The sequence below is a fragment of the Camellia sinensis genome, chromosome 11 (genome assembly GCF_055761805.1).
Source record: "Camellia sinensis isolate YWXY chromosome 11, ASM5576180v1, whole genome shotgun sequence".
In the NCBI taxonomy this organism is placed as follows: Eukaryota; Viridiplantae; Streptophyta; class Magnoliopsida; order Ericales; family Theaceae; genus Camellia; species Camellia sinensis.
The window spans coordinates 106,628,336-106,650,086 of record NC_138971.1 but is presented as its reverse complement, the minus strand read 5'-3'; the positions used below and the strand labels follow the sequence as shown (position 1 = coordinate 106,650,086).

Genomic DNA, 21,751 nt, shown 5'->3' with positions numbered 1-21,751 from the left:
GCTCAGGGAAATGAAATTAGTGCAAAGTATTGGCTGAAAAGGGAATGAAAATATGAGACATGCGTGTGTTGCTTAGAAGCAGGAAAAGTACATGCATCAGATATGAGATTGTACACACAATATGATACAAATACAACATTGACGTGGACAAGAACTTTCTTAGAAGTGTACGCGCGTAGACATGCATATGTATGCACTAGGTGGGTGGCACTGCATCATCATATCATGAAATCCAGCCCGTGCAGGAAATGGTGAGATGGTATAAAATATTGAGATTGTTTGGTACACTTTATATGAACTGTTTATATATATATACATATTCGAGTGTCAGATTGTTTAGTCTGACTTTAACTAATAACTTATTAAATAAAAATATCTTTAATAAGTAAATTATCTAGAAGCTGGAAGAGTGATGCTTTTGATCGTTATCAGCTTTCTACTTACACAAAAGAAGACCATTCAACAAGAGGAGTGAAGATTCGAGACTAAGGAGCATTGTCAAAGTGGGATGAGCCTTGACATTGATAAGTTCAACAAACAATTTAAGATGCACAATATATCCCGTAAGACTATGGGTTACAATTAGTCAATACATGTCGACTAAAAAAACCACATTTTTTGTTTTTTCGTAACACCATCAGTCAAAATAAGAGGATAGGGAGGGATTCAATCACTTGGCCTCAACAATCAAGGTCCCAGTGTCACCTTCCAAATGCCACTGAATTACATGGGTCATAGCTTAACCCTGCAACAGACTAGTTGTGCAGAAAATGCACCAGCTCCAGCTGTGGCACCACGAACATTGAATTAACACTGCCTTTAAATTGCATCACATTGCCATCGTCTCATATTTTTTATTGGACAGACCAAAGGCCCATCACATTAAGATTGACAATCCAAGTACACAAATCATGTCTGAGAAGGAAGACGGACTGTCCTTGCAGCAAATGTGAACCCGCTTCCACAATAAACTTTAGTTCTGCTGTTTATGTATGGAAGTTTGTCACTGAGTTTGACAACATGAGGAATAGTTTGATCATCTGTACTCCCCAAGCCAAGCTGACCATGTTCGCCCCAACCCCATGTCATTACTAATCCATTTTCTACACAATTGCAACGATCAATGAAGGAAAATCAGTCAGCTTATCTCGGAAAATAGAACGAGATAATACAGGACAAAATCTTACCTGTTACTAGAGCCGAGTGCTCGGCTCCTGCTGCAATCTGCGTAACTTTTATCCCATTAAGATTGGGAATTTTACCCACAACAGTTTCCTTTGAATCATCTGCAGTATTAATTCCATAGATTTTACATTAAGACTAGTTTGCACTCACAAAAGCAATCACTCAATCAAAGAAAATTATCGTCTGTTTTTCTAAAAAGTTCACATAATTACTGCACATAGAGTTGTGCATTCTTTTAAGGGAAAATTACAAATCAGTGTAGAAGAATAATTACAAAAACAAAGGGGGTGCAAACTTTTTCTGTGCAAAGAAATCACAGCAAAAGTTGCACCCCCAGTTTTTGGTAAATATTTTTTCAATCTTCCTACTATCTTGTAATTTCCCCTTCTTTAATCCTTTCAAAGATTGATCGGCTGGCTAAAATAATCTGATTAAATAAAATTCCCAAGATAATATATGTGTACACCTTCTCAAATGGTCCAGAGATGAAATATTAATCACCCACTCCCCTTTTTCTGTCAATAAGGGAAGTAAATGGGATAAATGCAAAGGAAAAATGCGTCATGACATTGTTTATACAGTCCAAGCTATTGAAATGCATTACCAGACAAATGCTTAACCAGATTCATTTTCTGAGATTCGCCGAGCACACCATGGTGCTTGCCTCCAAGCATACAAACTTCCCCCTCACCTAGTTGAGGCCAAGACTACAAATTAATAATTCATAATCCTCCCTTTAGGGGAAAAAAAAATTGGAGTAGAATGGTGAAGTATTATGTACCCGTTAAGAGCAAAGCATGATTCCATCCAAGAGCCGCCTGGATGAATGATAAAGATGAACTTAAACACTGGGGAGTGTACGCATCTGAACTACCATTGAATCCTCTTCCCCAGGTGTACAGATGCCCATCAGCTTATGGAATAGCCAGATCAATAGCATCAAATTAATAAAATAAAATAAAATAAGCTAGGGTAAATTACACTTTTCATTCCTCTAATTTGATCCAAATTCACTTTGGTCCCTCTTATTTCAATTTGAACAATATTAACTTTAGACATCTTGTTTTAATTTGGTCCGTCCTCTCAAATTGGACGTTAAAATTCAAGATTATTTAACATGTGTCAGTAACCAAAGGAGTACAGAGAAGAAGGAAAAAAAAAAAAAAACTGACAGTAATTTGGATGAAAGGACCAAACTGAAAGTGACTGAAAGTCTAGGGTAAACATTGTTCAAATTGAAACAATAGACACCAAAGCGAATTTGGGTCAAAATTATAGGGGTCGAAAGTGTAATTTACAAAAAAACTAATTTAAAGAAAGCATATAATAGCCTGGAAATAATGCTACTCTTCAGAGCAATACAATCCTATAACTATAGAAAACTCCACTTATCCTTATTAGAGGGACTCACCAGATAATGCTGCACTATGGTCTCCATTCGCGAGAATACCAACGATCTTGATATCTTCCAATCCAAAGGTAGTTTGAGGAAGAGATGTTGATCCAGTTTTATCCTTGGAAATGCCCAGTTGACCACGCTTACCAGACCCAAATCCATATACTCGGTCTCCAAAATGACCTGCATAAGATTGCCCTTAGATTTTAGTATTGCCTTCTTGGGCTGGTCAACTTCAAAATTGAGTCAAGAAGTTTTCCACTTAAAAACAGGGTTCTTCTCTGTCAGACAGGAATCTTCCAATGTAGGGAGATGGGCTGTTTGGGAATGTGGTGAGGCAAAGTGAGACATCACAAATATGTGAAAACTCCTTATTGTTACATAGTATGTGTTTTGACAACTGCACAGCAAGTATATTAATATGACAGTTAACAAATTGATTCAATTTTAATTTATCCATTCACTTGTTGAGCTTAACGTAATCCCAAAGAAAGAGATGAGAAGTTTTGATGGAGTGTAGCAGATTGTAGACATCAACGTGTTATTGTGTGAACAGAGTGAAACAATTAAACTCCACCCAAGTAATGTTATTCAATATTTGCTCGCCAAGCATACAAATTAACAATGTGTGAGATTGATCAGGTTTTTTTAACCTTTCGCAATATACAAAAATAATAATTTGCACAAGAACAGAATTGGTTACAATTGTTGGGTGTGCATATCTGTCTATGTGTTTAAGTGTCATATTCATTATGTCCAAAGACTCCAAGTCACAACTATAGTTTGTATTTTTTAAATACTTTATTTTTTACGGGTAAAATGGAGTTTATAAACTGACATAGATCATTTTACACATAAAATGAGACTTACACGTAGTTGTATAACTATTTAGGCATACTAAATTGGTGCATGTCCAACTACACATGCCCAAAGTTTTAATAGGCTTTACTGATGCTTGCCTTGAGGCGAGGCCAAGGTAAAACACATCAAGGCTTTGATTTTTAGGCTATACTCTCCAAAGGCTTGCTCATCACAGCCTGAGGAATGCGCCTTGTATGCCTTTTGCATAAGCATAAGCATACGAGGAGTAAGCACATGAAGAGGTTGTTGTAGGCCCTTGTTAAACTCAACTAATAAAAAAGTAAAAAATAAAAAAAGAACTCCCTTTGCAACCATATTCTACAAGAAAAATTAAGTAAATGACTAATCAAGAAAAAACAAAAAGTATTATGCTCAAGTTATAAGCTCAATCGCTAAAGCTATGAATGTCAATTTTACTTTTAATGAAAGCAAGCTTCCTTCTTTGCAATGAAATGCTTGATGCCTTGAGAAGAAAAATATTTACACCTTTATATTTAATTTTTATTTATTTATTTTACTATTTTAAAATATTTAATTTATTTACTAAATATAAAAATTCAAAATGCTTACGTCTCAACACCTTAAGACATGCCTCGCATCATGAGGGGTAAAACACCAAGTGTTACACATTCGTCTTTACAAACTTTGGACGTGCCGATTGTCAAGTGTTGCTGGTACTTCCGATAAGTCCATGTATACGTCCAAAAAAGCAATCATCATTGATGACACCGGAAGAAACTATTTTTGACACCAGAAGAAGTCATTTAAGTGCAGTTCTTCCTCCACCTGACCTATCTTTATTCCTTCATTTCTAGGGTTATTGATTCTACAATGTTAATCAACTCTATGTAATATGTATGACCAATTAAAATATTTTCTTGAATATAATTTCTAGAAAAATGTTAGATTCTGTAAATGTTTAGTTTCAGAAACGAATAATATCCTCCGCCAACTACACATTACCTCTCAGTTCGAGGTATACATCATAGTCATAAGTTTGTGGACTACATTTCACCAAGATGAAACAAGTGACAAAAATAAATGAATAAATAAATAAAAATAAAAAAGAACAAGAAAAAATAGGTAGAGGAAATTCGTCCTTAGGAATGCGTTATTCAGATCTCTAAAGTCAAATCAAACAACTTTATGTTGACACCCCCTTTACCAATGCTTTAGACATATAACAAGCACATATACATCCTACGCAATAACATATTACCATCAAGAGTAATCCAGCTGACTGTAATATTACAATATCATCACATCTTTTACCTTTCAACAAGACCAATGAATGGCGCATACCACATGCTATCTGCTCAACATGCTTCGAAGTGAAGTATGAAAGCATTACAGGAGAGCTATGCGAATTGTAATCACCATGCCCGAGTTGACCAAATGAGCCATCTCCGCAAGTAAAAAGGCATCCAGTATCTGAAAGTAGATAGAAAGTGGGGATGAAGAGCAAGTAAGAAAGGTAAAAAAGTGATGCCCCAGGAATAACACATCATAACCGACATTGCAATAAGGCAAAAACTAAATAGCAGACATTCAGTCTAGAAATTTACAACAGCACAAGCTAGAAAACAAGAACAGAGAACAATTTTGCCATGCAACACCGGATTCCCTAATAACAATTTCTCAGAGATAGGCACACTGAGAGGAAAATTACATTCAAAAAATAAAACTGGTTGTTTTGTATCTGTGCCCTGACCTTGAACATACCAAACAACTCCTGAGAATTACAAAATGGAAATTACCAAATAATTCATTTAGTAATTAATATCTTACAATTAGAAAAGAAAACAGGTTCAAGCACTCAACTTTCAAGTCATTGAAAAGATAGAAGGTAAAGAAACCAGCGACTGGATAAGGGATAAGAGGGGCCATTACACGGATCCAATAGAAAATTATGAGGAATAACATTAGGCTTTGTCACTATATACAATTATGATCATGGGCATGGACTTTTCCCAATCAACAAAAGGTTTTTTTGACCTTAGACTTGTCGACGGAAATTGAAAGGTAAAAGAAATCAAATTAGTTAGAACTACTTATTTTTATAGGTAACAGCACGAGGTTTTTTATTTTTTATTTTATTTTTATAGGTTCTTATTTCTCGAACCCAAAAAAAAAAAAAATAAGTGTAATGAATTTAGTTTCTCTACTTTCTTTTAACAAATTCAAGAACAAGAACAGAGATGACTGATGATAAAAGTAACAATGTTATTATTTAAGAATAGACCTGTAACAAAGCCAGAGTGGTTCCATCCAGCAGAAACATGAGTCACAATGAGGGTCTCTAATAACTGGACAGGCTTAGGATGTAAACAATTGACCATCTCCCCATGACCCAGCTGGCCAGAAGTTCCTCTTCCCCATGTCAGTACCCTTCCACCTGCGCAAGCAATCGAATTGAGTGTTACCACACATGTCCATTGCTCATCCCACCAAAGCCTATTTTTAATTTAACCCATGATTCATTCATTCATTCTAACCCCCAATAATTTTGATAAAACAAATTACGCTCTAATTTGTACTCTCTAAGACTGAAAGGCAACTAGAGCTACAATCGCAGCAAAAATTACAAATCAGCATTGTGCTGGGTGTATGTCTTCTATTATGTGGGCCCATGCAGTTACTAGTTTTCACATATATTTAAATTAGGTTGTGGAGACCAGAATTCACAATGAGTCCATTACATGTGTGGTTTTATTAATTGTGTCGGACTAGGGTTTCTAAAGTTTACCTATAAATAGGGAACTAAAAATTGAGAGGGTTTGTAGAGATTTCGTGGAGACTGAAAAATACCAAGAACACTGGCTGAGCGGGGAAGTGGGTTTGCTTTACCCTTGAGTAGGGAAACATATATTGTTTCAGGGCTCGGGTATTGGTTTTGGGTTTTGGATGTTTTTAGTCTCATGTTTGTATTCTATATTAAAATGGATTTCTCTTTCTGTCTCACCTGTTGACTGTTGATGTAGGCAAATTTGTGTTGAACAACATAAATCTCTATGTATTTTTCTCTTTGGTGTGTGCATGAGTGTACTTCGCATTCATGTGATTTGCAATAATCCCAACAAGTGATATCAAAGCCATAGTAGTCGATTTGAAGTCAAGGGAAAGATTAAGAGCACAATATATATATATATATATATATTTTTAATCTCATTCGACTAGATCAAAATTTTTGATTTACATAGGAAAAAGGATTATTGCGGTGGTTGATTACAGAGGACAAAAAAGGAGAAGTGTAGCATGGTCGGTTGAAAATTGTGCAAATTTTTGCAGCAGTGGGGGCATTGCTCAGGAGCAAACCAATCTATTTCCTTTGGTGACGCACAAATTCTAGTGAAAAGGAAAGAAAGTTTTGTTACACAATTTTTCTCTATTGACATAAAAAGAAAGATTGGCTTGGGTAACAATATAGTGTGATGGCTACGCTAATTTCGATGGTCTAAAATTTCTTTAGTTAGCAGAAAAATTCAAGGCAAAGGCATTCTCATGATTTTTAGGTGTTGCAAATTCATCAGTGAGTTTAGGATTTTCAGATTTTGAATGATTTGATGAAATTGGATAGATTCAAAGGAGATTACAATTGATCAATGGCAATCAGGTTTCACCACTAGTGATCCAAATTAATCTGATTCAATCAAAGATGAAAGACCAATCATCGACGGATGCAACTTGGGTTTTAATTGCAGGTGGAGTAAATTAGATGACATTTTCTTGATTGGACAAATGATTGGCAAGTGATACAAGCTTGTGGAGAGTTTTATCATAGGTGGGGCTGCTGTCAAATACTAGGCAGGGAGTATTGGTAGGCGACGTAAGCAAATGATGCGTACAGGTAAATAGGGTTTGCTACAGTTGCAGATGCACACATAGGTGCATAGATTCGTGCACACGTGGTGGGCATACAAGTACGTGGATAACTAGTGTGTAGGATTCTAGCCAGATGTAACAGCAACAATTGTTGGATGTTCATAAATGAAGCTCTGAATAGAGAGATTGAGACGGTTGACGAAACAAGACGATGCGCATCCCGAACGAAACGGATCTCTTCTATTTTGGGTTTGGTTAGTGGCGGTGATCTCTTTGGTTGTGTCTATGAAGCATAGACACATTTTCGGAGGTCACGTATAGTGTCCAACACGTGTCAGACACACTGGAAAGAGTCGGATACACTGGGACACTTAGGACCCGCTGCGGACACGTTATGGACATGTTGGGACACGCTGAGGACACATTTGGGACATACTGAAGACACGTTAAGGACACATTAAGGACTATTTTTTTGAAAAAAAAAAATTTAATTTTTAAATTTTTTTACTAAAATAGCATACCTAAAGTTGATAAATTTGATAAAATTAAATATTTAACATAAAATATATATTAAATATTAAAAAATATGATATATAATGAATATATAAAATTATATGTTTTGCATGTATCGCCAACGTTGTTGTGTGCTGCATTTTTTAATAATTTGCATGTCAGCTTGTTCGTGTTATATCCGTGTCATGTCACCCATCTGTGTCCTTACTTCTTAGGGTTATGTGTAACAAAGGAGCAAAGGTAGAGCCACAACAGTCGGCAAAGTAATGAACTTTGCGGGGCATCTTGGTGTGGAGATGCAGGCCATGTTGGTTCGAGTGTGCCAGATTGCGATGAGGGGCAGAATCGACTCTTCAAGCTGATTTGCAGAATTCAAGTTAAGGTAGAGATTGTTGGGGGTATGTCTTGTATGATGTGGGATCCATACCTTTATTAGTTTTTACATATATTTGAATTAGGTTATCGAGTCCAAAATTCACGATGACTCCATTACATATTATGTGTATAGTTTTATGAATTTAACGAGACTATTCTAACAACTTACTAATTTTTACGAAAAGATGTACAAATAGATATCACAATGAATAGTGACGTTTTGGCTAAAATGTTTAGGGTGCAATAACCCCAACCCCAACACAATTGATCAGGTGCAATCAGCACATACAAATATATACATATAGAGAAGGGGTAGGGTACCGGTGGTGAGAGCAATGACATGGGCGCCGCCGCAGGATAGGACGGAGATGGGAGCAGCGCCAGCAGCACCGGCGGAGGAGAGAGGAAGTTGGAGTAGAAGCAGAAGAGGGAGGTGCTCGTCTTGAAGCTTCCCTGTCCCTAGCTGTCCTTCCGTTCCTGCTCCCCAGCTCCATAGTTGTTGTTGTTGTTGTTGTTCTTCTTCTTCTTCTTCTTCTTCTTCTTCATTTAATAGTCTTTCGTTTTCTTCCATCTTTATTGTTTTGGGGGGGTTTCGTTTTCTTTCGTTTATGCCATGGGTTGGGAGATCTAACTATTCACCTCCTGCTGCTTCTGCAAAAGCCCATTTTGACCCAACTTCTGGGCAATCACTCTTCCTATTTTCACATTCAATTTTATCTCATTACTAAAACTTATAACATGTGTTTTGGAATTGATTTTTTTAATACATTTTTAATTTTTTACTAAAAACATGTAAACAAAAATAAAGAGAATGGAGTTAATTTTTTAGTTTTTTTTTTTGGGAAAGTTTCCCAATCACCCTAGTGATCATTTGGGGTTAGATGGTTTTGTAGTTTTTCCAGATTTATTTATTTATTTATTTTTTATTTTTTAACTCTCACATAAGCTCAAAAAGCTAATCAGTTTAAAAAGTCATTAAAAAAATTATTTTTTTAATAAAAAATTGATGTGATATTTAATTTTTTTAGTTGATAGCAAAAGCTTAGGCTTGTTTGATTTAATTTTGAGAAATAAATGTTGGACAAACTTTTTTAAAATTTTGTTTGGTTCAGTGTTTTTGAAATTTTTTTTTTCAAAATCACCTTATATCTCATACACATTAATTAATCACTTTTTCTCTCTCCTCTCTCCTCTTTCTTTCTCAATTACTTTTTCTCCCACATGTATCTACTCAATTACAACAAAATATCAAATTATCTCAAACACCCATACTCCAAAACTATTTTCAAAATATACAATCAAACAAATCAAAAAAAATTAAAAATTCTAAATTCTTTTCACAAATTTTTTTTTGAAAATTTATCTCCTAAAACTAAACAAAACACACCTTTAATTTTTTTTAATTTTTTTTTCTTTTTTTTACCTTCCCCCTTTTTTAGTTAAAAATTGACTTTTTTTATAAGTTTTCAAAAAATCCCTTAGTTCTTTTATCTATTAATATTTTTTAATGTATATCTTACTTACACTTCATCTTTTGAACTAATACTCAATATCACTTTATTCTCCTTAACTAAAAAAAAGTTAAAGGTCCACTACATAAATTAAAAAAATTCATTGACCTCTACAAATTTGTCATAATTATATTGTAATTCTTTAAATTTTGGATTCAAATAATAATTTATCAATTTTCAAAACTCATTTGTTTGTCATGTTGATTAAAAAAAAAAAATTGATAATATATATATTTGACTATCAATAATCTATGTATTTACATATTCTCCGTATTAATTATGATCTCTTTAATTAAAATGGCTATGAATGTGATTAACTCGTAAGATTTGTTATATTTTTTCAAATTTCAAAATTAGTCAGTGTAATTTACCAAATAATAATAATAATAATAATAAATTCAATTTAATTCAAATTGAAAAAGAAATCATTAAAAGACAGTTTCAATACTACACATCAGTACCAATTCTTCAAAAATATACAATAATCATGGACTCTTACTAGTTACTCTTTGGTCCCATTTAGTAGCATTTATATATCAACTTATCATTTGATTAAAAAAATTTAACAAATGGTATTGTGGAGGGTAGAAATCCCAAATCCCAAATTCACCATCTACAAGTATGAATTCTAAAAAATTTCTGGCAAATGGCACTTTTCAATGAGTATTCAATTTATTATAAAAAAAAATTAAAAAAATTAGGGCTTCTTAGTCTAAAGCCCTAGAAAAATTTAAAACAAAAGAAATTAGGATTGTTTTGGATGAACTATATAAGTACACTTTTTGATTTTTTGGTTAAAAAAGTAGAGAAAAAAATATGTATATTTGGGATAATTTTCTGACTTTTTATGAAAAAATGTGTATTAAAATATTGTATCAACTAGAAAAATTACCTTCCTATCCTGTGCTGCACTGTGATGGTATTAAAATATTGTTTGAGTTCCATGCAGTGTACTGTGCTGCACTGTGATGATATTAAAATATTGTTTGGGTTCTGTGCAGTGCACTGTGTTGCACAGTTTTTTTTTTTTTTTTCACCAAAAATGTCCAATGATATATGTAAATAGTGTTAACTTTTTTTACTTTTTCCGTGACTTTTTGACTTTTTTAAGGGATGCCAAACACCCACTAAATGTATGACCCAAAAAAACTCATAAAACCAATTTTTATGTTGATACTAAACCAAACCTGCTGTGTTTTTTTTTTTTTTTTTTTTTGGCAGTCAAACTAAAAACTACTTACTACATTTTTCTCTACGTCAAACGTATTCCAACAATAAAATGCCATGGAGACGGGAGAATGCGACTTATGGAGACAAGAGAGAAATATGTTTGCATTAACAAAAATGATTGATAGTTTGAATTTGAGTTTATCCGAATCATCTAAATATGTGTATTTCAGTCAACTAACTGGATGATCGGTGTAACACTTGTCTACTGCGGTTATCACTCTTATCGACCGCGGCGGTTACTTTATTGCCGGATGACCAGCAAGCCAAAATTTGAACAATTTGGACAAATCAAAATTCGTGCAATGTAACATTGTTGTTTGCACTTTTTTTTTTATTTATTTATTTTTTATTTTTTTTTATCCTTCCTCATTCTATTTTTGTTTTCATAATCCAAATTTCTATTATAACCTTTTAATTATTTCTTGTGCTATGTTAAGTCGATTGAAACTCACTCTCCTAATTTCAAGGATAAAATTGTCTTAATGTGGTGAAGTGTGGGATTTTGTTCAATCTATATATGTCTTTTAATTTTTTCTCAAAAAAGAAAAGGGAAAAAAGTGAAGTGTGGGATTTTGGAACTAGGTAATTATTGGGAAATTTTATTTTCATATATCCTTTCATCCATGTACACATCATATCTTAGTTCACACACTTATGAATTTGATTATATATTATTAGAATAATTCTATTTACACACTATTGATCCTCTCAATACACACCATTACTTAGTACATATACATAATAATTTTTAGATTGTGAAAATATCTTGGTTCATACCATCACTTTCCTCCTTTAATCCTAAGCTAATATACTAGTACACACCACCACCAAAATGTTAAATTTTTTTATGTATGAACATTTAATATTTGATCAACCTTAATAATTTGAACAAAATAATTTTGTTCAAATATAAATAATTGAACATTTTATAAATGTTCAACTCTGGTTATTCGAATACGTGACGAATAAAAAAGCCATCTTTTATACGAACGAGATAAAACAAAAAAGTAAATTGACCATTTCATTGTTGTATTGTTTCAAATCAACATTTTTAAGTGTCGTCCATAGTATGCAAATCTTCAAAAACTAATTGATTTCAATGTTGTTAAAATATTAAATCTTTAAAGGCGATAATGATTTGAGTTTGGAAAATAATGGTGAAAATTATAATGGCAAAGATTGAAGTATGGAGTTGTTCGACCCGTGAAAACCGTCCAACCTGAACTGCTCGCACCTATTTGGGCGGTTTTGCAGAGTTGTTAGGATCGGATGTGAGTTAGGATTTTCTTATTTTGCAGGTTGCGGATGGGTCGCGGATGGGTCTCAAGTTTTACCCACACCCACACCCACACTCATCCATCCACATCTATATATATATATATATATATTTTGAAATTCTGGACCGTCAAATTTTCTTGTAAATTTTGTAAGCATGTAACCATAATCTTTTCTTCTCACTCACTTCACTCAGCAACAGCAAAGCAGCAACCTCTTCTCGCTTCTCTCTCTCTCTCTCTCTCTCTCTCTCTATGTGTATTGACCAACCGGCAATTGGCGAGTTGATACACTGAAAACCTTTGGTCGGCGGGAGTAGAGCCACAAACCTTCGGCTACAAACCTTCGGCGAATCGGTAAGCCCCTCTCTTTTTGGGTGTTACAACTTGTACGAACACTCAAACATAAAAATATGGACTAGACTCGCCTGTAAATTCCTCTAGTTATTTTTATTTTATTTTATTTTGTTTTTGTGTTTTGATCATCATTTTGCAATTGTTTGTTTATTTTTTTTTCTCATGTTTTATTTTTTTTTCAATTTTTGATTTTCCTTTCATCTTCTCCTTAGGCCGATTTGTATTCTATTCCATTAATCTTGCCTTTGAAAAAAAAAATGAAAAAAAAAATGGGAGTTATTGAATTCAATTGATGTTGTCGGTTTGATAATGTTGTTCAAAGTGTGTTTTTGTTGTGTCTAGTAGATGTTGCATTACACACAGTACGCTGGCAAAGACCTGAATAAATGAAGAAGAAGAAGAAGGAGGAGGAAAAGAACCACTGACACAACACATGGGACCTGAAGATGCATTGTCAGGAAAGTGGGATGAAATTATGGAAATGATGAAAAAGGCCTAAAAAGAATATTTAAAAAATGGAGAAAAACAAGTCTAAAAATAAATTTTTAAAGGGAAAAACCCAATCAGCAAACTACCCGCAATCGCTCGCACATTCACAAACCCTATCCACACAAACCGTGACCCGCACTGCAAACGGTTTGTGGGTTCAATTTTTCTCAAACTGTAAACATACAAGCGGGTCCAAACCGGAAACCGAACCATTAAAAACCAATCCACGAGCACCCCTAGCAAAGATAATGAGTGTAGTGTGTTAGATTATAATGATGAAGATGATGAATGTAATGTGTCATATTATAATGGTGAAGATGAACAGTGTTGGATGAGTGTCGGAAGAGACATTTGTTCCAAAAAATATAATGTATAGGTGATATGATGTGTAAAGAGAGATTTGTGTTTTCAAATCTGAATTATTTGAATGAGTATATATACACCCATATTGTCCTTAATAATCATTTTACTTGAAGATATTATTATTATATAAATTTAATGGTTAAATAGTATGTACTGAGAAGATTTATGGTGTGTAAATAGAATCTTCTCATTCTATATACCATATATTCCAATTATAATCCTAACTCAAATTTTATACGCACACCATTCCATCCACCTTCAAATCAAAACCCTAATTCACGCACATTCCACTAATTTTCTCTTACTCCAATGCTTTAGTCTTCTCTCGTCCCATCTCCTCCCAAATTTTGAGCCACGATGTCATCAATGTTGTCGTCTAACTGGAGCCTTGTTCAAATTGGCCCTCCACCAAGCCTAGATCCATATATTAAAGGAAAATACTCTTAAGGCCTAAATTTTTTACCAAATAAATAAACAAATGTCTCACATGGGTGTAGACTCCATACTCATGTAAGACATTTGATCATTTATTTGGTAAGATATTTAGTATCTTTAACATTACCCTATATTAAAACAATAAGATTGATGAATTTAATATTGATATACATTAATCTAGATCTGGTTAATATATATATATAACTATGAAGATTGATAGGGTTATTTTAGATGCTGATGAGTCATTGTGGAAATTGCGCAATTGACTTCGTTACGCTTTGTTTATTAGTTGATTGTCGCATCAATGGTTGTGTGTTTTCTTATTTGGTTACGGAGAAAATGTGTAATGAGAAAAAATCTTAAACTATAGAATCTGAACTTAGAGAGAAAAGTAATATAAGATATTTTATGCAAGCAATAGAGGACAATAGAATGTGTTGCAAGCAATGGAGGACAATAGAGAAAGTGAGAAATAATGGACAAACAAAGTTTTAATTTTTTTTTTCCTTCTAAAAAAGAGAAAATTAAGATTTTATATTGTGTGTTTTGATGTCCATTATGATCATTTTGTTTTATGGTAAAATCATCATCAAAATTTTATTTCATTAAGTGTGTACACAAAAATAAAAAGGCATGTAAAAATACAATTTCCGATAATTATTTTTTGTTTTAATTCAATTGAAACACCCTCTCCTAACTTGAAGGGCAAAATTATCTTTTGATATTATGTCTAAAGAGTGAAGTGTAGGAAGATAAAAGGAGAGTACAAAAAGAACTACGTAATAGCTCATTCCTATCCCCCTCCCTGCCCTTTTTCCTTTTCTTGAACATCCTTATTCTTAGGGCAGCTTAGAATGTAAGTGGATTGACAAAAAGTTTAAAGATTTTTTATTTATTTAAATGTTTTATCAATTTTGTCAGAAGCCGTGATTCCAATACTTTTTATCACATTGGCTTATATTAGGAATCCACTGATGACTTGAAAAGAAGAAAACCAATGCAACAATTCTGTCTGGAAAATTACTTTCGAACAGAGAAGAAAAATCAAAACTATTTGCATAAAGAGGCAGAGATCATTTTCAATTTGTACTCGGTCAATCATCAATGTAACAGTTCTTTCTCGGAAAAGTTATGTAACTTAAAAAAAATCTCAAAAATGAAAAATATTGTTCGGTTTGATTTTGGAAAAAAATTTTGAGAAAAATTCTCTATAAACAAATTTTCAAGAGTAATCAAACCAAACAAATTTTTTCAAAAAAAAATCTCAAAATTTTGTTTAGTTGTCTCCTTTCCAAATCACTCTCTCTCATACACATTAAATCAATCACTTTTTTTAAAACTTTTTTCCCAAAACAATTTTCCAAAACGATTTCTGAAAAAAGGCAAACCAAACAAGTTTTCGTACTTTTTATCTCAAAAATTATTCTACAAACACAAACCAAACAAACCCATAGTGTGGCCTCAAACTTGATTGGTGTAAGCTACACATTAAATATATTAGATCCAAAGATTTCGGCCTTGTTTGGCTTGTTTTTCAGAAAAATTTTTGAAAAAAATTCTCTACAAACAAATTTTCAAAAGTAATCAAACCAAACAAATTTTTCTAAAAAAATTCTCAAAATTTTGTTTGGTTACATACTTTTCAAAATCACTCTCTTCTCTCATACACATCAAATCAATCACCTTTTTTAAAACTCTCTTCCCAAAACAACTTTCCAAAATCATTTTTGAAAAAAAGTAAACCAAACAAGTTTTCGTATTTGTTATCTCAAAAACTACTCTACAAACATAAACCAAACACACCCTTCATTTTCGAATTTCTCTCACTCTTTTGCTTTTCTACCAATCAGTAAGCTTTGGAAAATCAAAGGGTACCAAAGAAGAAAGAAGCCAGTAACCATTCAACTAATCCAATCCATGTTGAACTCAGCCAGTTGTATTATCTGATAAGGTTTTTGGGAATGAATGATCTAAGAAAAACGAATTACTGACCTCTCATAATTGCATTGAAAAGGAACTTTCAATTGAATTCAGATCGTTGACAACCATTTTCCTTGAAGTTAAAAATAAAGGTGATGAAGAGAGTAATAATTCAGATCACTGCCTAATAAATCACCAGAAAAGTGGAGAAAAACAAACTTGCCTGCAGATGTTGCAGGATTACAACAGCAATGAGAAACCGGCTAAACAAATATACACCTCGGACAAATGTTAAAAACGTTGGTCTGCCACTTCCATCTTCTTCGGACAAAGCCTGCAAGGAAGTTGAGTAGAAGGAAGCTAACTTTCTCCATTTGCAAATTGGAATGGAGGATAGCAGAATACCTAAAGATAGGAAGGTTTTATGATTGAAGCAGCCGCTCTCCTATGTCAAAAAATGCAATAATTGGCTTTCTCATATTTTCCCAGCAAGATTTGGACTTTCGCCAATGAGATTGGTTGGGTCAACAGGACATTAGAATCCATGTAATAAAAGAAATAATCAACATTGATAATTTCTAAGAATAGAAGATATAAGTCTTCACCACTAATTCTAACTCGTGGCATTGTCCAAGCCAAAGTTGTTTGGACAACACCATGAGAAACCATCCTGCTGGAATCTAACTGAGCAACAAACATTCTCAATTACTAGCATCATAATTAGCAATGCAATCCCACATCAAAACAAGGTCTACTCAATTTAACACAAATCAATTAAACCCGTAATCAAATGCTTGCCCACAACACGAATTGGGAAAATATTAGATCACACCGAGTTTGGATTCTCTCATGTTAGTCATCTTAATTTGAGAGTGGGTTTGGGCTTGGTAAGCCCATTTTGGAACCCATTTTGATGATCCGAATTATTCACTTTGTAAAACTTATTAAGTAGAATATTCATACAAAAAATCAAGATAATTAACCATCGATAGCTATATGTTTGAATCAAATTTGTATTACAAAAAATGAATGGTTGTTTTTGAAGTCATATTTATCGCCCATTTTTTTAAAAACAAATATGATTCAATGATATCTAATCATCTTGATTTATTGCATGAATATTCTACTCAATTAATTCTAAAAAATGAACGGTTCAGATCATTGAAATTGATTTCAAAATGGGCTTACAAAGTCCAAACACTCTCTGAAGTTGAGATGACAACTTGAGACAAGCCAAACCCTTTACAACAATCATACATTTGAATTAGAACATGCAAAGGCAATGTATACAATCACACCAAGACTCAGTTCAATAAGTTCATTATTCTTATTACTCAATCTTAACCCCACAACAATGAAAACACGAAATAAACACGAAAAATCAAAATCCACAGATAAATTTCCCTCACTAATTTCTATCAAAGTCCCAATCTTTCTAGCAGTTATAAAACAGAATCACTACGGACTAAATCTACAACACATGTAATGTTACAATAACAAATGGAGAGCTAGAGAATATCATCATAAGCAACAATTTCTCTACCCTTGAAAGACACATCTAATCCCGAATCACTATTGTTACTTCTAGGGTTCACAAGAGCTGATCCAAGCTTATTACCTCTTCCATGTCTGCTCAGAGGCACTTCAGCTCTCACAAGCTTCGACGACGATGACGAAAACGAATCAGTACTATCCTTATGCTGTGGCACATCATCAGTAGCCCACGTTACCTGTACCTACAACAACAAAACCCTAATTTCAAAACCCTAAATTGCTACAAATATATATATATATATATATACACAGAGAGAGAGAGAGAGAGAGAGAGAGAGAGAGGGTACCTTGTTGGAATCGAGGGTGATGCCGAAGGAGGGGTCAAGGGAGGCGGCAATGGCGGACTCGGCGGAGGATTTTGAGCGGAAGGTGATGTTGGCGACGCCGCCGTGGTGGATCGTGGTGCGGGATATGGAGCCGTAGATCTGGAATCGGGATTTTATGTCTAGCAACGAGCAGTTCGGGGAGAGGCCGATCGCCACCACCGTCGAGGGGGATTTGGCGGCGGAGTTCTGGTGGCAGTCGTCGGAGGTGGCGGAGTGGGAGGAGGGGTGGGGAGGAGGGAGAGGTCGACGCCGTTTAGGGAAAGAGTAGGGAACATGGCGGGAGGCGTAGGGTTTGTCTCTCTTCCGACTCATCATCTTGCCTGGGGAGAGAGAAAATTTGGGAGTAGTTGGGTAAATATTTTCAAAGTCTGTTTTTAACATATTTTTACACAAAATCAAATAAAAAAATATTGAGGATATTAATGACTATATTTATTTTCAGTTTTTTAAAAATATTTTTTAGAAAATTTTACTTTTTATTTTTCGTATTTTTTTTGTTTTTATTGAATTTTTTAAAATATTTTTAGTAGTTTTTTTAATTATTAGACACGCCTAATAAAAATAAAAATATAATTTTCGTAATTTTTTAAAAAAAAAATTCACTAAATATTAAAAATACAAAAAAATATATAAAAATTCAGTATATTTTTCATATTTTTTTGTATTTAATAATTTTTATAATATTTTTCACAATTATTTTACTTTTTAGATACATCTAAGTAAGGAAAATTATTTATAAGTCCTATTATGGAAACTTATGCTACATATGGTCCTACTAAAAAACTTATGTTTCCATAAGTCCTGTGTGAAGTTTGTTAACACATTTACCCTCAATATTAGTTGTTAATATCATAAATAATGGTAAAATCATATATAGGAAATTGAATGTTACTGTAGATTAAGTTTGCGAAACGTAACGTGACACCTACATAAACGTAACGTTAGGTGTCACGTTACGTTTCGCAAACTTACTAGGTTTTTTATTTTTTAAATTGAATGTGAAAATGTTACTTGTTCGTGTATTTTGAAATTCACATTCATATAGATATGATCTACGGTAATATTCAATTTCTTATATAAGAAATTCAGTGTTACCATAGATTAAGTTTGCAAAAAGTAACGTGACATCTACATAAACATAACGTGATGTGACACCTACATAAACGTAACGTAACGTAACGTGTCACGTTACGTTTCACAAACTTACTAGGTTTTTGATTTTTTAAATTGAATGTGAAAATGTTACTTGTTCGTGTATTTTGAAATTTACATTCATATAGATATGATCTATGATAATATACAATTTTCTATATATTATTCTGCCATTATAGTGTATAATAGTATATTAATACCATTTATTTACAACTCATAGGATCTTGTGGAATACATTCCTATCTAAATAGGACTTGAAACTCTATAAAAAATTACACAAGACTTAACATAGCATAAGTGTCCGAAATGTGACTTATAAATAAGTCTCCCATCTAAGTAAGGTGCATCTAAAAAAATTAAAAAAAATACTGAAAATTTTTTTAAAAAAAATATTAAAAACAAAAAAATACAAAAAATAAAAAATTTAATTTTCAAAAAGTTAAATTCAGAAAACTAAAACCAAACATACTGAACAACATTATTAACAAGTGATATTACATCCCTTAATTCTGTTTCTCCAATTTTATTGGCCTACTTACATATGAAGCAATCACACATTCCTTTTCCTCTAATCTTTAGCCTCTTTAATTTCACATTACAGGGGATAAAATTAAGAAAATGAATCATTATTCATTAAACACTAAGGGCTGATTTGACATACCCCAAATAATTTAAAAAGTCAAAAAGTTCTTAAAAAGGTTAAAAAGTTATCATTATTCATAAAAAAAAAAATAATTTTACACAAAAATTATTACAACTCAGTCTGACGTCCCACAGACTTTTGCTAATTTTTTTGGAAAAACTGCACAGGCGGGGTGCACAAACAACACGATGCTGTTCAGCCCATGGGGGCCCATCACGGGTCCCGTTTTGATAACCTGAACCGTTCAATATATAGAACTCGTTGAGTACGATATAACTATAAAAAATCACGTTGACTGGATATCGTTAACTATATGATCAAATCAGTTTTGTATAAAAAAAAATGAATGGTGTTATAGTTAACGGTTTAAAAAAAAACTAATCCGATCAGATAGCTATCGATGTCCGATCAACGTGATTTTTTACAATGATATAATACTTGATGAGTTCTACACATTGAATGGTTCCGATTAGCAAAACGAGACCCGTGGTAGGCTCCCATGGGCTGAACAGCACCGTTCAATGCAATGGCCGAAAAAGAGGCAACCATTTCTTATATCAAATCACTCTGTCCAGACAGTACGGGCCATACTGCCTACTCTGCCTAACCTCTCCTACACACTAATTTATATAATTTTTTAATACACATTTTTTAGTAAAAAATCAAAAAGTTAACCCAAACAACCTTTTTTTTTCTCAACTTTTTAGGTCAAAAAGTCAAAAAGTGCATTTATTTAGGACATCTCAAACAACCTCTAAGCCTGCATTTCGTTTAGTTTTGGAATTGTGATGCTAATAAAAAAAAATTCAAAACGCATGACCAAACACACAACTCAAAACTCTTTTCAAAACTTTATTTTAGAAAAAAAAAATTAATTTTTTTAAAATTATTTTTAGAATCATGATTTGAGCGTAGAGTCGTATTTTATGTTATGAGTTTTGAAAAGAGAAAATTTGTTTAGTTCTAAGTTTTGAAAAGAATTTTGAATTGTATTTTAAGTTTTGAGTTTATTTTGAAATTTTTTGAATTTATTTTTTTTAATATTTGAAAAAAAAATTAGGGTAAATATTTTATGTTTTAAATATTTATTTATTTATGTTAATGTGTACTATATTTCATACATTTGTGTGTTGTATTTTTAAAAAATATATTTTGAAAATATTTAAAAATTTATAAAAATTTATTTTTTTATTTTAAATTGTTTATTTTATTCTATAAATATATTTTTAAATATTTTAATTTTTTCATATTCTTTCATATTATTTTATTTTTTCAAATATTTTATTTTTTTAAATTAAAAAAAATAGATCGCCATATATATCTAAATCATAACAAATTATTTGGGCAATACTTAAAAAAATAACAAAAACTATTTTTTGAAAAAATAAAAAAATATTTTTTGAAAAAATATAAAATAAAAAATAATTTTAAAGGACAAAATTAAAAATATTTTTTTGAAATTTTTTTCAATGGAATTTTGAAAAAGTTTTGAAAAAAGTTTGGTTATAAGTTTTGAGTTATATGTTTGGTTATGAGTTTTGAAAATAGTTTTTGAATTGAATTTTGAGTTATGGGTTTAGTTATGAGTTTTGAAAATAGTTTTTGAATTGAGTTTTGAGTTATGTGTTTGGTTACAATTTGAGTGTGGAGTTGTATTTTGAGTTTAAAATATTAAAAAAATGAAAATATTTACAAAATAAAATAAAGTATTTAAAATGAAAATATTAAAAAATATTTAAATAACAATTATACATTTAAAATAAAAAAAAAATTCTTAAACATTTTTAATTATTTAAAAAAAAATCAAAAAATTTCAAAATACAACTTAAAATTCAAAAACTCAAAACTCAAAATACAACTCAAAATTCTTTTCAAAATTCAAAAACTTTTTTCAAAACTCTTCGCAAAATTCATAACCAAACACATTTTCTCTTTTCAATACTCAACTCATAATTGCACATTTAAATCACAACTTCAAATTCAAATTATAATTTCAAAACTTTCTTTCATTTTAAGGAGATGTTTGGCAACGGAATAAAAAAAAATTATAAGGTCAAAAAATCGCAAAATTATTTGTTATAAACTAAATAAAGAGGTTTTTTTTTTAGGGTCCCTGGTATTAAGACTTTATAGTATAAAGGACATATAATATTTTCATAATGTCTCAAGTCCCTCAATTTGATCCAGGGAAATTCTGCTTCAGAGAAATTCTGGTACAGAGAAATTCTGTCCAGAGTAATTCTCTCCAACCTAGAGAAATTCTATGTTTCTCTCCAATCCAGAGAAATTTCTCTGGACCTCTGACAGAATTTCTCTGGACCTCTGAAAGAATTTCTCCCTACAGA

General features: G+C 32.3%; 2 protein-coding genes across 2 annotated transcripts; both read right to left on the bottom strand.

The window, feature by feature from the left end:
* Nucleotides 1-495: 495 nt before the first annotated feature.
* On the bottom strand, nucleotides 496-9,041 carry LOC114308677 (Regulator of chromosome condensation (RCC1) family protein). The gene is made up of 8 exons (XM_082894445.1): nucleotides 8,474-9,041; nucleotides 5,685-5,837; nucleotides 4,715-4,873; nucleotides 2,597-2,764; nucleotides 1,967-2,098; nucleotides 1,790-1,876; nucleotides 1,188-1,286; nucleotides 496-1,103 (listed from the first exon to the last, which is right to left on the bottom strand). The coding sequence occupies exons 1-8, from the start codon at nucleotides 8,721-8,723 to the stop codon at nucleotides 910-912; spliced, it is 1,242 nt and encodes a 413-aa protein (XP_082750571.1). The 5' UTR covers nucleotides 8,724-9,041; the 3' UTR covers nucleotides 496-909.
* Nucleotides 9,042-17,035: 7,994 nt separating this feature from the next.
* Nucleotides 17,036-18,009, bottom strand: LOC114277973 (homeobox leucine zipper protein). Its single transcript, XM_028219930.2, has 2 exons — nucleotides 17,573-18,009; nucleotides 17,036-17,467 (listed from the first exon to the last, which is right to left on the bottom strand). Exons 1-2 carry the CDS (start codon nucleotides 17,990-17,992, stop codon nucleotides 17,240-17,242), a joined length of 648 nt encoding a protein of 215 aa, XP_028075731.2. The 5' UTR covers nucleotides 17,993-18,009; the 3' UTR covers nucleotides 17,036-17,239.
* Between the last annotated feature and the right edge of the window lie 3,742 nt (nucleotides 18,010-21,751).